The sequence below is a fragment of the Glycine max genome, chromosome 4, assembly GCF_000004515.6.
Source record: "Glycine max cultivar Williams 82 chromosome 4, Glycine_max_v4.0, whole genome shotgun sequence".
Lineage (NCBI taxonomy): Eukaryota > Viridiplantae > Streptophyta > Magnoliopsida > Fabales > Fabaceae > Glycine > Glycine max.
In genome coordinates this window covers 23,068,460-23,086,261 of record NC_016091.4, presented here as the reverse complement: position 1 = coordinate 23,086,261, position 17,802 = coordinate 23,068,460, and the positions used below count along the sequence as shown (strand labels likewise).

The following is a 17,802-nucleotide window of genomic DNA, read 5'->3' as shown; positions in this document are numbered from 1 at the left end:
AACTATAATAATAGGTAATCAAATCAATTCATAATATATGAGCCACAAAATATTTTCCAACAAGAGAGTCCAAAATTATGTTTGAGAATACAAGCAATTTGAAATAATGTTTGGTTACTTCTAAAAAGTATGTTTGGGAGCAAAATTTACCTCTAAACTCAATTTTGGTGAAATACGATTTAAGGTACTTTTGCAAACTTAAATTTGACCCAAGCATAAGTTTGGAAGCTTTAATCCATTCACAAAGTCCCTCATAAACTAACATAAGTTTATATATATATATATATATATATATATATATATATATATATATATATATATATATATATATATATATATATATATATATAAATGTAACAAATGATGAAATTTCAATCTAAGTTTGCCCTTTCAAAAGGCAACAAAGATATCCCTAACAACTATCCTAATTGATTTGATAAGATAAATAAAGAAATTCCTGGTTAATAGGATCATAACTAACCATTATCCTAATTTATCTCAATTGATAAAATAAAAATAAAGACATCCCTAATTAATAGGGCCTTATCTAAAAATTATTCTAATTAATATAATAAGAATATAAATTTTGGATTTGATATCAAGATCTTATTAAGATAGGAAAAGATAAATAAACAAGATAAGCTGAGAGGAAAATCAAGATTCAAATAAAAAGATATAATAGTCCTAATTAGTGTCCACATCATATTCTTAATTATAAAATGTTAATTATTATATGAGCTACATTATATCCTCCTATTCTATCCCAATCAACTTATCTTCATTGAAAGAGTGAATAGGCATTTTGGTCCTTGACTTTTGACCCATTTTGTAAATTAGTCCCTATCTTTTTGAAATGTAAAAAATAGTCCCTATCTTTACATCCGTTATGCAACTAAGTCCCTACCGTTAAAATCCAATTTCCACTGTTAGTCATATGTCTATGTGGTAAGTCTTTGGACTGAATTAAAAAAAGGCCTTCACACATCGATCCAACAACATAATGCTCATACTCCATCTTGGTGAAAACCGATCCAACAACACCCCTAAAACATCACACACCTCTGCATAAAGCTTAAAACTATCCCTCACAACCTGGTAAAGCGCAACCAGCACCAAGCTATTGTTCTTGGCAGCACGACTGGGCCTACAACCCAAGACACGATCAAGCATCCACAGCAAACGGTTCAACCTCTTCAAAACTCTCTCATCTCCCATTTCCCTCACAGGAGTAACTTCATTCCTCTCTCTCTCTCTCTCAACAAAACCAAACTCATCCCTAAACTCCACAGATTCAACAACACCGTTGCTTAATTTTCTCCTATAAGCCACAAAATCAACCTTCGCATCGTGATACAGCGAGTAAACCCGAACGAAACCCACTTGATCCGATGAGTTGGAATGTGCATCGTCTTTGAAGTTGGACATGTTGAGAATCCTCGAGGTGTCGAGGCGCGTGGAGTGCATGATCTTGTCCTGGAAGGCAGGGTGGGCGTCAAGCAAGAGCCTGTGAATCAGCAAGAAGGCTTTGATGGCGACGATCCAATCGCGAGTCTTGTTGAGCCTCTTAGAAATGGTGACGAGAGAAGCGTTGATGGAATCAAGAGTGAAGAGGAAGACAAAGCAGAGATTGTGAAACCGCGTAATGGACGGTCTAAACGATTTTCATGCCTTATATCACCTGTTTCCATGAGATTTTGAAAAATCTTCGCTTGAATTTTCCATGACTAGCATTGGTTTACTTCCTAGGATATTCTTTTGGTTTTGAGAATTGGTTGAAACTGGAAGCTTGGATGATAGAGGTTAGCGGTTATAAACAAAAAAGGATGATAAATTGGTGGATAAAGCAGCCTAGACCCTAGAATTTGCGCGCCTTTGTCTATCTAGTTTGAGTTTTAGTGCCTCTTTTGTTATGCTTCTTTCATTATCTGGAGAAGAATCATCTGGATTGGATTTAGATAGCAAGTCAGCAATCATCTGTGCACTATTTAGGCTAGCATGAAGAGTTAGGAACTCCTCTACTGCAGGCTACGGGTTTTGTTCCTTAGCAGAATTACTAAGCTCTGCGTATACACTGCCAGAAACATCTCAAAATAAATGTTAGAAACAATATGGTATGCTGCATTGCAGGAGGGTGACAATAAAATTCCTACCAACCCATAGAAGAATGGGTTTGGAAGAAGATGGATGATGCACATCTATAGCTAAACCCTAATCTAACTAAAATTGCCAACAATGCACCTCACTAACGACGTTACTTTTAAATTTAATGGCAAGCACTATTTTGCAAAACTTATGCAAAGACAGAGACTATTTTTTACATTTCAAAAAGATAGGGACTAATTTGCAAAAGGGATCAAAAGTCATGGACCAAAATGCCTATTTAATATTCATTGAAAACAAAATGTAGAGGCATTACCCAAACCATACTTGCATCCCTAGCTTTGAAAATGAGGTCATAATTTTTTTTCTTCCTTATTAGCCTGGCTAGGTTAATTAAAGCCATAAAGATGACGAAATCCAAGACCACCATTTTGCTTCTTCATAGATAAGCAGTCCCAAGTGTAGAAGCAAGCTTCATGATGAATCAAGATTGATTCAAAGAAGTTTTGATGATGACAAAGGTAATGACAAAAAGCTCAAAGATCAAGAACAATTCATGATAACAAAGATGATGATCTCAAGAATCAAAGAATGAGTTCAAGATTGAATCAAGAACAACACTTCAAGGTTCAAGAGGAAATTTGATTTCAAGAATCAAGTTTCAAGATTCAAGCTTCCAAGAATTAAGATCAAGATTCAAGACTCAAGATTCAAGAATCAAAAGAAGACTTAATCAAGATAAGTATTAAAAAGTTTTTCAAAAACTGAGTAGCACATGAATTTTTCTCAAAACCTTTTACCAAAGAGTTTTTACTCTCTGGTAATCGATTACCAGATTATGTAATCGATTACCAGTAGCAAAATGGTTTTCAAAATGCTTTCAACTGAATTTACAACGTTCCAATTGATTTCAAAATGATTGTAATCGATTACAATGATTTGGTAATCGATTACCAGTATGTTTGAATGTTGGAATTCAAATTCAAATGTGAAGAGTCACATCCTTTCACAAAAAATCTTTGTGTAATCGATTACACTGATTTGGTAATCGATTACCAGTGATAGTTTCTGAACAAATCAAAAGATGTAACTCTTCAAATAATTTTTGACTTTTTCAAATTGGTTTTGAGTTTTTCTAAAGGTCATAACTCTCCAAATGGTTCTCTTGACCAGACATGAAGAGTCTATAAAAGCAACGCTTTGTTTTGCATTTCATATCATCTATCTTTTCCAATTCATTCTTTACAAGCAAATTTTCCACATTGATTTCTGAGTCTCTTTGAACTTCTTCTTCTTCTTTCTTTGTCAAAAGCTTTCTAAAGTTTTCTGGTTTTCTAAACCTTGAAAACTTGTGCTATTCATCCTTTTCATCTCTTCTCCCTTTGCCAAAAAGAATTCGCCAAGGACTAACCGCCTGAATTCTTTTTGTGTCTCTCTTCTCCCTTTTCCAAAAGAACAAAGGACTAACCACCTGGATTCTTTTGTGTCTCCCTTCTCCCTTGTCAAAGAATTCAAAACGACACAGTCTGAAAATTCTTTTGATTCTTCCCTTTCCCATATACAAAAGATTTTAAGGGACTAACCGCCTGAGAATTCTTTTATATCCCCATTCACAAAGTTTCAAAGGTTTAACCGTCTGAGAACTTTGTCTTAACACATTGGAGGGTACATCCTTTGTGGTACAAGTAGAGGGTACATCTACTTGGGTTTGAGTGAGAACAAGAGAGGGTACATCTCTTGTGGATCAGTTCTAGTGGAGGGTACATCCACTAGGTTGTTCAAAGAGAACAAGGGAGGGTACATCCCTTGTGGATCTTTGCTTGTAAAAGGATTTTTACAAGGTTGGAAAAGAAATCTCAAGGACCGCAGGTAGCTTGGGGACTGGATGTAGGCACGGGTTGTTGCCGAACCAGTATAAAAACTCTTATGTGTTTGTCTCTTTCTTCCCTACTCTTTTAATTTTCACTGTGCATTTTAATTCCCGCTTTAACTTTTGGTTAAGTTTCTTTTCTACTCTTTATTTGCTTAACAACATAGTAAAAGCCTTAGAAGAGTAAATTTTTAATTAGTAAAGATTTAGGAATAACTATTTCAACCCCCCCCCCCTTAATTATTCTGAGGCCACTTGATCCAACACCAAGTGAGCCAATTTATTTCATTGCCATAATTTTTATTAGAGCCCCACCAAAAAGAGTTTAACATCTTTTAGATTTCATCTCCCAGAGAGGAAGAAAGTAAAAAAAAAAGTGATCATGAAATAAGAAGGGATTGCTTGAGCTACAAACTTAACAAGGACTTCCTTACCAATTTTAGAGACATTCTTACTTGACCAATGAGTGGCCCTCTTCCAGATTCCGTCCCTCAAATAATTAAAGATTGTCTTTCTTTTCCTTCCAACCATTGATGGGATACCCAGATATTTACTAGTTCCTATGCACTCAAAAACACCTAGGAAACCTAAGATATTATCTTGAACGTTCTAATAAGTATTCTTTCTAAAGAAGCATTTAGACTTTGCAAAGTTCACAACTAGACCATATGACTTCTCAAAAGAGGCTGAGATAGCATGCAAAGTCTCTACTTCACTATCAATGGCCCTGCAAAATAGGAAGTAGTCATTAGCAAATAACAAGTGTGAGAGGATAAGAGCACCCTTGCACACTTTAATACCAAGGATATCCCCTCGCCCTTCAACTTTCCTTAGCAATGTAGAAAAACACTTGATGCATTTCATTTTATGTAATCTTTGCATATCCTTTTACTTAGGATAGGTTACATTTATCTATGTCTTTTAGCTTAATTTTAATTGAATTTGTAGTGTTTCATGCCTTTAAGACTTGTCATGGTGTTTTCCTTGTTTTCATTTTAGTTAAGATCACTTTTCACATGAAGGATTTAAAAAGGGAAGTTTGAGCACAAAAGACTTGGAAACAAAGTTAAATTCAAGGAGGTTTTGTTGTAACTTGAAGAGAAGATCACAAGGGTTTGATCAGGGTCACGACCCTATGACCAGACATCAGAACTAGATCCCAAATAGCGCTGCGGGAAGATCTCAACCCCTTGACCATGATCATGGGGGTGTGAGCATGACCATAATTTTCTGTTTTATTATGTTTTAATTTTTTTTTTTTGTAATTCGGCATTAGAGACTTTTGGCCCATAACTTTAAATAGGTTTTAGAATCTAGTTTAGGGACTCTAAACTATCAAGGCATTGACAACACAAATAGAGAGCATATGACTCCTTTTTCTCCTTCTCTCTTTAATCTGGTTTGATGTTCTTTCTTCTTCTTCTTTTAGTTTTCATGGTTGTATGAGTAGTCATCCTTGTTCTAGGATTAGGGTGTAGCCCTTGACATTTGCTTATGTTAATCTAGTATTTTGAGGTTCTCATAAAAAAAAATTAAAACAAAATAATGAATTTTTTTTCATCTCTACATATCATTTTACTTAGAATAGGTTATATTTATCTATGTCTTTTAGCTTCATTTTAATTGAATTTTTAGTGTTTTGTGATTTTAGGACTTGCCACAGTGTTTTCCTTGTTTTCATTTTAGTTTAGATCACTTTTCAAATAAAGGATTTAAAAAGGGAAGTTTAATCACAAAAAACATGGAAACGAAGTCAAATTCAAGGAGGTTTTGCTATAACTTGCAGAGAAGATCACGGTGCTGAGATTAGGATCATGACCTGACGATCAGACAATAGAGTTGGAGCCTAAATAGCACTAGTGAGAAGATCATGACCCTGTGACCATGACCATAGGGGCATGAGCATGATCAGGATTTTTAGTTTTATTATTTTTAATTCTATTGTGTAATTGGGCATAAGAGACTTTTGGCCTATAACTTTAGATAGGTTTTTAGACTCTAGCTTAGGAACTTTGAGTTATCGAGGCATTGACGGAATCAAGCGAGAGCATAGGATTCCTCTTTCTCTCTTTATTCCAGTTTGATGTTTTTTTTCTTTTTGTTCTTGTTTTAGTTTCCATGGTTGTGAGTAGTCTTCCTAGTTCTGCGATTACGACATAACCCTTGACATTTTTTTATGTTACTCTAGTTATTTTGAGGTTTTCTTAAAAAAAAAAAACAATTTAAAAACCAATGCATTTTAGGTCATCTCTGAATATCGCTTTACTTTGAATAGGTTGTGTTTGTCTATGTTTTTTAGCTTAATTTTAATTGAATTTTTAGGGCTTCATGCTATTAGGATTTGTCATGGCGTTTTCCTTGTTTTCATTTTATTTTAGATCACTTTTTAGATGAAGGATTTAAAAAGGGGAGTTTGAGCATAAAAGACTCGGAAACAAAGTTAAATTCAAGGAAGTTCTCCTGTAACTTGTAGAGAAGATCATGGGGGTGTGATCAAGATCACAACCCCATGATCAGACATCAATGTTGGAGTCCAAATAGCACTCGCGAGAAGATCATGGCATTGTAGCCATAATCATGGGCATGAGCGTGATCAAGATTTTTTGTTTTTTAATTGGGCATTAGAGACTTTTGGCCCATAACTTTAAATAGGTTTTTAGACTCTATTTTAGGGACTTTGAACTATCGAGGCATTGACAGAATAAAATGAGAGCATATGATTCCTCCTTCTCTCTTTATTTCAATTTGATGTTCCTTCTTCGTCTTGTTTCAGTTTGCATGATTGTGTGACTAGTCCTCCTTGTTTTGGGATTAGGGTGTAGCCCTTGACATTTGTTTATGTTAATCTAGTTATTTTAAAGTTCTCTTTAAAAAAGAAAATTTTAAAAAGTAATGCATTTTAGGTCATCTATGTATATCATTTTACTCAGGATAAGTTGCATTTATCTATGTTTTTTAGCTTCATTTTCGTTGAATTTGTAGTGCTTCATGCTATTAGGACTTGCCACAGTGTTTGCCATGTTTTCATTTAAGTTTATATCACTTTTCTCATGAAGCATTTAAAAAGAGAAGTTTGAGCACGAAAGACTTGGAAACAAAGTTAAATTCAAGGAGGTTTTGTTGTAACTTGCAGAAAAGATCATGGTGTGATCAAGATCAGAACCCCACGATCAGACATAAGACTTGGATCCCAAATAGCACTTGCGAGAACATGACGACCCTATTACTAAGACCACCTGGGCGTGAGCGTGATCAGGATTTTTTGTCTCATTATTTTGTAATTGGGCTTTAGAGAATTTGGGCCCATAACTTTAAAAAGGTTTCTAGACTCTAGTTTAGGGACTCTAAACTTTTGAGGCATTAACAAAATAAAGGGAGAGCATAGGATTCCCGATTCTCCCTTTATTCAAGTTTGATGTTCTTTCTTCTTGTTGTTTTAATTTCCATGGTTGTGTGAGTAGTCTTCCTTGTTATGCAATTAGGGCGCAACCCTTGAGATTTGTTTATGTTAATCAAGTTATTTTGAATCTCATTTTACTTAGGATCGGTTGTGTTTGTCTATGTGTTTTAGCTTAATTGTCATTGAATTTCTAGTGCTTCATGCTATTAGGACTTGTCATGGTGTTTGCCTTGTTTTCATTAGTTTAGATCACTTTTTACATGAAAGATTTAAAAAAGAAAGTTTAAACACAAAAGACTTGGAAACAAAGTTAAATACAAGGAGATTTTGTTGTAACTTGTAGAAAAGATCTCGGAGGTGTGATAAGGATCATGACCCCATGATCAAACATCAGAACTGGATCCTAAATAGCACTTGCGAGAAGATCACGACCCCATGACCATGATGTATGGGGGCATGAGCGTGATCAAAATTTTCTGTTTTATGATTTTTTTAATTTTGTTTTGTAATTGGGCATTAGAGACTTTTAGCCCATAACTTTAAATAGGTTTTTAGACTCTAGTTTAGGGATTCTAAACTATTGAGACATTGACGACATAGAGAGAGAGGATATGATTCCTTTTTTCTCCTTCTCTCTTCATTCAGATTTTTTTTCTTCTTCTTGTTTTAGTTTCCATGGCGATGTGTGAGTAGTCATCCTTGTTTTGGGACCAGGGTATAGCCATTCACATTTGTTTATGTTAATCTAGTTATTTTGAGGTTTTCTAAAAAAATAAAAAATTAAAGAAAAAATTTAAAATAAAAGTAGTGCAATTTAGGCTATCTTTACACATAATTTTACTTAGGATAGGTTGCATTTATCTATGCCTTTTAACCTAATTTTCATTGAATTTGTTCTGTTTCATGTTTTCAGGACTTGTCATGGTATTTGCTTTGTTTTCATTTTAGTTTAGATCACTTTTCACATGAAGGATTTAGAAAGGGAAGTTTGAGCACAAAAGACACGGAAGCAGAGTCAAATTCAAGGATAAGATTCCTTTTTTTCCTTCTCTCTTTATTCCAATTTGATGGTTGTTTCTTCTTTTTGTTTTAGTTTCCATGGCTATGTGTCAGTAGTCATCCTTGTTTTGGGATTAAGGTGTAGCCCTTGACATTTGTTTATGTTAATCTTCTTATTTTGAGGTTCTCTTCAATTCTATTCTTTTAATTCTTCTCTTTTTGATTTTATACATGCTTGACGCTTGATCACCATTTGCATGATGTTAGACACCTAAGGATAAACTAAGAGGTGAACTTAGTGTGTTGGAACCATAAGAGGATAGCTTAGGCTTTAATTCATGACAGTAGGATTAATTATAGGTGGATAAAAAGAATTAGTGAAGAGTGTAAAGGATTTAATTGAACATAGCACCATGACCAATAGTGGTTAATTCAAATTGGCACATTTGTATTTCTTAAAAGAGAACAAAGATTACCTTAGATTAGTTCATCGTTAAAATTGAATGAGGAAGAACCTTGAAGTGTTAGATTAGTTGAGCAAGAGTCTTTGTGAAACCCTAATCCCAGATTTTTCTAAATTTGAATTTAATCCCAATCAAATATTCTCTTATCTTTATCTTGTCTTTTATCTCTATCGTTCTATCTAATCTTTACATTTTTAAATCAAATATTTTACAAATCAAATTTAAATGTTTTCCAAAATTATTTAGTTTCTATTTTTAATTATGATAAATGCAAAACCAAAAATGTGATCCCTATGGATTCAATATTTATTACTTGACAACGATCGTGTACTTGCAATTTTTTCCTATCAACACTCCATACATAAAATGAACAAATAGGGTGATAAAGGATCACCTTGCTCAAGCCCCCTCCTTGGGATTATAGGGTCAACCCCATCACCATTAATCAAGACATTAAAATCCACAGTTTCAATACACAATCTAATGCAATCAACCCACGTTGGGTCAAAGCCCATTTTCAACATAATGGCAATTAAAAAATTCCACTCTACTTTGTCAAAAACCTTGCTTACGTAATTCTTTAAAGCTAGCTCACCAACATTGCCTTGCATTTTACATTTCATGTGATGCACAATCTCAATAGCAACAAGCACATTATTAGGAATAGATCGCCCCTCAACAAAAGCAGATTATTCAAGGGAGATAGACTTTGAAAGAGTGGATTTGAGCCTATTAGCAAGGACTTCCAAAATAATTTTGTAAAACACATCACATAGGAAGATAGGTCTCAAATCAAGCATGATCTTGCCTTTCAATGATAACCATTTTTCAAGAATTTTTCTATAATGATAATACTTAGGTTATAATGGATGAATTTTTTGACAGGTAAACAAGTCAAGCTTACATCATATATTTTTAATCAAGATCAGACTCAAAGTTAACAAAGCCTAGTGTGACCTAGGCTATTTCAATTCCTAATTGTATCTGAATGGTAGCTTTTAGAGAAAACTCTAACAATTGATAATTGCACTTCAAATGAAAGGCTGATTTTATTTTTAAGCACAATACCATTTCATTAACATTGTTCTATTTGTTGAAAATAACTATTATTATAAAAAAATATTAAATAACCAGTTTGTTTATTAAACACATGACAAACTTATTTTTATTTCATTTGGTTTAAAATTACATTATCATTTAAAGATAAATACTGCTTGTTTTTTTTCTTGGTTAACACATAAATACTTCTTGTTCTTACAAAATATATTTCCAAATACACTCTAATATTATCACAGAAAAAGGAACTGAAGGCACATTTACCATGTGTTCAATACCCATTTTGGAGTCATTGGAACAATTTGATTCCTTGTTTGGTGGCAACAAATGATCAAAATTCAAGTTTGGCCCGCAATATATTATGCCATTTGAATCCATGACATGGTTGAGATTCGTTTTGGTGTTTTATTTATTATTTTCGGTAGTCGTGATGCCATCATTTGAATCTTTTCTATTTTATCCATGACATTAGTGATTATTTTGTAATAAAATTTGTAGTTGTATAAGTATTCAGATATATGTTTATTTTGTTCCAATAATATACCTGTGAATGCAACTGGCGGTTATTTTATACATAGAAATCGAACTTAAGAAGAGATCCCACGCATATTTTGTTCTAATAAGTAATATTATTTTATTCAAATGATTTTTCTTGAAAACAGTATTAATGATTTTTAATCAATTATAAGAATTTTTTTTTACAACGGCAACATATTTAGAAGAGAAAATTTTTATTTTTACTTGTGTTTTAACAAAAAAAAATTATACTATTATTTCTATGAATATATTCAATTATTTCATTAATACTGTTTTAAAACCGATAAGTATTATATTTATTAACTTCAAAAATTAAAAATTTAACATATTTTAAATTTAACTTTAAACATATTTTTTGTTTATTTATTTTATATGATAAAATATCAAACGTTTTTGTTAGATATTAAATGGATTTTTTTGTTAGTTTATTCTACAACTCACTGATATATGAAAAACTAAGACTAGCTAATTTCATATCATGTTTTCCATACATTTTTTTCTGTCTTTTCAGTGTGTAAACCAAAATAGACGGGGAACTTCTATTTGATACCAACTAAAAGAAAACTTTTCAAACTTAAAGAACTTAACGGAAACAAAGGACTAAAATTTTAATTTAGTTATAAAAATGTTAAATTCCATATAAATTATCTTTTTTCTCCAATAATTATCTCAGGATTTTAATTACTAATTCATGCACAATTCTGACGTTAATCGTGTAACTTTGTAAATCTATCTTTTTAATTTTTTGTAATAGAAAAGTTACCACAAATTATGATAATTTATTCGTTAAATTAATCTATTAATCCTCTAATTTATTTTTTAGATTGGATTTGTTTCTCTAATTTTAAAATTGTTTTAATTTAATCTTATCCTCTAAATTAAGTCAATAGTATTAAAAAATTGTACTTTATGCTTACTTAAAATAATTTAAATTTAGTGATAATTATAAACCGTAATAAAACATACATTTAAACTGTGTAGAATCATGTTTAGTTGACATAATTATTACGTAATTAAATTAAACTGATTTTAAAAATTAGAAAATTAAATTAGACCCAAATAAGTTAAAAAACTGAGCTGAACTAATTTTAAAAATAGAAACCAAATTCAACATGTAAAAGTTAGAAGATGAAATTTAACATTAAAAATAAATTACTAAAGAAAAACCTAATTTAACCTAATTTATTTATTATAAGGTCTACCCGAGTTGTTTCTTCAAAAAAAGGTAGCCGTGGGCGGTGGGCCTGACTACAGTTTCCTCTTGACCAATCTCACAATCCATATCCATACATCGACAAAAGGGAGTAGTTGGGTGCTATGTTGCCACACCACCTAAAAAATACAAAATAAAAAAAAAAGACAAGAAAAAATGTATTGATATATTGTTAAAAAGAATAAGCAATAAAAAAAAGAGCTTATGTAAGATAAGATAATTAATGCAAAAACAAATTGATACAATCAATTAATGTAATAACAAATTCATATAATCTTCGCATATTTTAGTAGATAATTGAATCTTAGGTATGCTAACAAGTTTTTATGATCATATATGAAGAAAATTCACTTCAATAATTTTTATGTCTCTAAAATTAATTTCATAACTTCCAACATTTGAAAACAAAAATTGCACTCTTAATTTATTTTTGACGGCGCATACTCATTTCCACATATTCTGATGCAAGAGAGCCAAAAACCAACAACACTCGCAGTACTTTTTTTTTCCTCTCTCCAAAATAAGAAAAAATTTGTTTATTTCCATTTTTTATATAAAAAAACACTGTTTCTTTGTTTTTATTTTTTTATTCTACAAAACGAATGCAAACTCAATCAATTTTTATTTTCACATGTCCGATCCAAAAGGTAGCTGCACAAGTCACTTTTAACTTTTTCTAAATAATTGCCTTTCCTTTTTTTTCCTCTGTAACAAAATTAATATTATCTATTTTCTCTTTGAATGGTGTGCATTTCTTAACTATCCTCACACAAGAAAACTCTCTTAATATTTTCAAATTATGCTTCTTTTTATATACTTGATATTCTTTTTACGTTTATTTCTTAATTAAATTTTAATATTTTTTTAAAATTATTCATAATTAAAAAATGTTATATTTATTATAAACTAAATTAAATTTATCGTCCAAAAATATTTTTATTAAAATGCTAGTTATAATATAAATTATGTATTTAAAATGTTTATGTTTTTATAAATTTTAATGATATAAAATAAATATTTATCATTTATATTATACAGACTAAACTACTATTAAAATTTAATTCAAAAATTAAATGCATAAATTTATTTTGAATTGGTAATAATCCAAAGACTCCCTCCCTCACTGTCTCACTCAAAAAAAGACGAAACAGAACCCGCACCGCTACACCCACTTTAAATTTTATTTTTCAATTATGTATATTAATATATTTGAATTTTCTCTCTGTATAAATAAATAAATTCTTGCCGTTGTAGATAACATAACCCAGTGAGTCTACCCTTATCTCTGACCATTTCTTTCTCTGAAGCCAACTCCAAAACTAACAGACAGAAAGAAAGAGAAAAAGAAACCCAATTCCTGTTTCAACTGAAACACAGCACACAAAAACAATCATCAATTTCTCTACAAAAAATAACCCCACAAAGAAAACAAACTGAAACAACAGCAAAAAAGAAATCTTCACCTCAGCTTCCTCTGTTCCGTCCTTCCTCGTCGCCGCGCCGGAGCATCTCGCCGCCGTCATCCACCGCATCATTCGCGAGGTATAAAAAACAAGAAACCCTAAATTTCATTGCCTTTTTTCTTCTTTAATACTCTCGCCCCTGAAAATTGAGCTCGATTTTTTTTATTTAATTACGAAAAAGTCCCAAAATAAACCCTAAAAAGATTAATAGTGTTTCTGAATTCATGTTAGATTTTCATGATTACATTGAAGAAACATTAGGTAACGTAATTGTAAGTATTCATTTCGAGAAATTGATTTCAGGTTCATAATTGATTTTGAGTTGAAACAACTTGCATTGAAAGAATCACGTCATTTCGTAATCAATTTTACAAAATCAATTTCAGAGTCAATTTGCATTCAAAATTTATAAACCCTTACCGGAACACATTAAAACATTTCGATTCTTTTGCATTCAGGGAACTCGGAGGTCATCGAATTCGCGAAGATGTCGCGGTTCCCGTTCTTCAACCGTTCGAACACGATTCACTCGACGAAATCGGAATCCTCGCAGAAACCCTACCTCGTCCACCACCACCTCCACAATCTTGACCGGTCCGGTTCGGTGAACCGCTTCTACGGTTCAGTGGACTCCATGAAATCCTCAATCCGCGGAAAAATGGTGAAGAAGCTCTGCACCTTATTCGAATCCTCCAAAAAACCCTTGCCAGAACCAGAATCCGAATCTGAATCGTTTTCTTCTTCAAAATCACGTTCAAAAACAGATTCAGATTCGTGCATTACTATATTGTTTCGATTACCCGGCACAGAGGACAGAATAGTTGTGTATTTAACGAGCCTTCGCGGGATTCGGAGAACTTTCGAGGATTGCAACGCGGTCCGCATGATCCTGAAGGGGTTCAGGGTTTGGGTGGACGAGAGGGATGTGTCTATGGACTTGAGCTACAGGGAGGAGCTGCAGCATGTGCTGGGGGAGCACCATGTGGCGCTCCCCCAAGTTTTTATACGAGGGAAGTACATTGGTGGTGCTGATGTGATCAAGCATTTGTTTGAGAGTGGTGACTTGGCGAAGATGATTCTGGAAGGGCTCCCCAAGCTGAAACCCGGGTTCGTGTGTGACAATTGTGGGGACGCGAGGTTCGTGCCGTGCGAGAATTGCAGTGGGAGCAGGAAGGTGTTTGATGAGGATGAAGGGGAATTGAAGAGGTGCTTGGAATGCAATGAGAATGGACTCCTCAGGTGTCCGTATTGCTGTTCTTGATTTTGATTAATGATGATTTTCATGGGGGTTAATTGGGTTGTTGCTCGTTGAACATGTGTTTTGTTTTGTTCAAGACTGGGTGTTTTATTTTCTTTTCTTGGATTGAGATGGAAAACTGGGGTGAGTGGGGGATGTGTATATTATATTCTAATGGAGGGTGTAAATATTTAGTGGTGTACAAGAATTTGCTAAATATTGGTTGTTGATGGATGATAGCTTTCTAATGGGAATTATGGGATGTTTTAATATATCCCTTTATTAGTCTAATCTCGGATCCAAGTTCTGTATATATATTTTTTTTACTCACAGATTTTTTAGAGATAATCTTGTTGGTGAGACAGTAAAAATACTAAATGTTAATATCTACATCATATCTTTGTTAATCATGTTGTTTGGTACTAGCTACTAGCTCTGTGCTAGATTCAAATCACTGGTGGCCTGTGCGTGCATTTTGATTTGGATGATGATCGCATTGCATTATTGCAAGAATGATGTGATCATGTTACATGAGGTATTAAAATGTTGACTTCCCTTGGATTTTAGGAGTGTTGTATGGTGCTTATAGTTTGTTTGTTTTATTGACTCTGCTATTGATTGTCCAATGGGATTAAGATTTTCTGAAGTTATGAAAAGAACTGCATTGATCTGGTTTTTTATTGACTCTGCTATTGATTCTTTGAGATTTAATTTTTTTTTTCTTTTCTAAAAGCTTTTTTTGGTGCAATTTTTTTCTAAAAGCTTTGAAGTAGTATTGTTTTCTTATAAATAAATTGATCTACAGTCTAACACGTTGTATTGTACATGTCTCATTAAAGTGGTAAGTTGCCATTCCATAATGAATTGAGACATGGAATGTGCATGTCTCATTCTTCATGTTGAAATCACGATCCTTTGTTTTTTGTTTGTAAAATTGTGATATGGGATTGTCGCCATCTTTTTCTTCATAAGCTTTTAGCAGTGACTCTGTTGGCTGCTGATTACATGTTATAGCCTGTTCCTGGCTTGCTTCCTACGTGTTTTCATCCAGCCAATAGGATACAAAATCTCAGTTGTTTCAATTAAACAGCAATTGGGAAGTAGAGAGAATGTAATGTTGAAACATGAAAGCACCATTATGTCTTTTCCTTTTTAAAATTGTGATCTTTTTCTTCATTTTGAATCATAATGTAGGCTTTTAGCGGTGACTCTGTTGGCAGATGCTTAGTGTGGTTATAGCCAGTTCCTGGTTTACAAATATTGGTTTTTCTTTTTCCAAAAAGTCATTTAGAAAATGTTAACAAATCATTTTTTAAAAATTAAGTCGAACTATTTGATCTTTACTCTTTTTTTTTTTTAACTTTCTAACTTATTTTAAATTATTCAGTTGATTGAATTGAGTGTTCGAGTCGTTATAAACTCCTGGTACTTTTCTTCGTTATAAACTCCTAGTAGTGTCTATGTTTTTGCTAATATGTAGTAATGCGCATGCCTCGTTCAAGAGTAATAGGTCGTCAGAGTTGTGAGACCCAGGAATGTGTGTGTCTCATTCTTCATGTTGAAAGCCCGATTGTATGTCTTTTCTCTATAAAAATGCGAATTGAAATGGTTGCCATCTGTTTCTTCACATTAATTAGTGTAGGTGCACCTAATATTACTAATGTTATCCTATACGAGAGAGATTTGTGATTGTGACTTCAAAAATAGAAATCGAATTATATAAAAAAAATAAAAATGAAAGCGAAAGAAAGAAGAGGAGGAAAAGAACATTCGTGATTATTCTTTTCCATACCCAAAATAACTTGAAATAGTTCTTTTAAATATTCTGACTTAAGATATAAGCTAGAGAATATTCCGGCAACACAATATTCAATCAGCTGTAGACATTTTACCTGATTTTGTTTTTTAATTAGAGCTTTTTAAAAGTAAGTTCTGTTGCTTTCTTTCCCCTTTTGACGAAGCATCAGGTTCTGATCTTATTTCCTTGTTCAAGATGTAGGATATGCTGGCTTGTGAATATTTAATAAACTTGACCAAAGAGCAAAATAATACTGCTAAAATTTTCAAGATATGCTGATTACAGGAAAAATTGATATTATAATTTGGAATTCTAATTTTCAATTATTAAGATGAGTCATGCCAGAATGTAAGTAACAGTTTAATTTTAATTTAGACGACAAAGAATAAGTTAAAATTTAGAATCACAATTTTAACTTAAATATATTTTAAATCTTTTAAATTTGAGATTTTTTTTTGTTTTGATCTTCCTATTAAAAAATTATTCTTTTTAATCTCTTAAATTCGTAAAATATTATTTGTAGTTACTTTACTTGACTTTAGGAGATTAAAAATAACAAAAAACATGTTCTTTTTATCCCTCAAATTCACTTTTGAGAACTTTGTAGTTCCTTTACTTGACTTTGGGAGATTAAAAATAACAAAAAACAAGTTCTTTTTATCCCTCAAATTCACTTTTGAGAAGTAAAAGAACAAATTATTAATTAAGAGATCAAAATTAAATTTGTTTTAAATTTAAAAGAATAAAAATATATTTAAATCTAAAAATTTGATTTGTGGACATCAACAAACGTTGTGGTTGCAGGATGTTAACAACCTAATTGTTTGAAATACTCGAAAGAAAGAAGAACTTTGTTATATATAAAGATGTTACCATGCTTGAATATGCCTAAAAATGCATCTAATTTTTACTTTAAAAAAATTACTTTGAAAGACTAGCAGACACTTATAGAAATGCATGCACTGCTCTCTCCTCTCCGATTTGTACTTAGTGTACGCCATTCTGAGCAAGGTTATCAAACTCGAGAGTTTACGCAGACTCGTGAGAGTTTCATAGACTCGACTCGTAGATTCATAAAAGTTTACTTTATATAAAAATAATAACAAAATATCTATAAATAACATACCAATTAAACATTTCAACAATATAATAAAGCAAAACAGTAAATCATAAAGTTCAGAATATTTAAATAACCAAGTCTATAATACATCAGTACTAGACAATAACTTGTAGAGGTTATAGTAGTGGTAGATCATTCTCATCGAGGCTTTGATGTTATTAGAGAACAAAAGTTTGATATTATTAAATGTGAAAATTTTGTATTTGAGAATAACACGCTAAATGAAGGTATATTGAATGTTAAACAAACAAAAAATAATAAAAAAATGACTTACATTTTGGTCTAATTTTTTTAACTTGCTAACTCGTTGACTCGGTGGTAAACTCGAGAGTCTACTGAGTTTACTTAGAGTTTATAGAGTTTACCCATAATCTAATAAAAAAAGAGTTTACTCAAGAGTTAACTCGCAAAGGACAAGTGGACTCATAAACTCGTAAGAGTTAGCGAGTTAACTCGAGAGTTTCATAATCATGATTCTGAGTATTATCTCTTTCCACAACCACTAAGTGAATTCTCACGTTATCTTCTTTTTCACAAGCCCGACT

General features: G+C 32.2%; 1 protein-coding gene across 1 annotated transcript; it reads left to right on the top strand.

The window, feature by feature from the left end:
* The first annotated feature begins 12,888 nt into the window (after window positions 1–12,888).
* On the top strand, window positions 12,889–14,630 carry LOC100811108 (uncharacterized protein At5g39865). Its single transcript, XM_003522900.5, has 2 exons — window positions 12,889–13,181; window positions 13,561–14,630. The coding sequence occupies exon 2, from the start codon at window positions 13,590–13,592 to the stop codon at window positions 14,361–14,363; it is 774 nt and encodes a 257-aa protein (XP_003522948.1). The 5' UTR covers window positions 12,889–13,181; window positions 13,561–13,589; the 3' UTR covers window positions 14,364–14,630.
* Window positions 14,631–17,802: the final 3,172 nt, after the last annotated feature.

Coding starts and splice junctions, on each gene's coding strand:
- LOC100811108 (XM_003522900.5), top strand. CDS start 13,590: ATGTCGCGGTTCCCGTTCTTCAACCGTTCGAACACGATTCACTCGACG.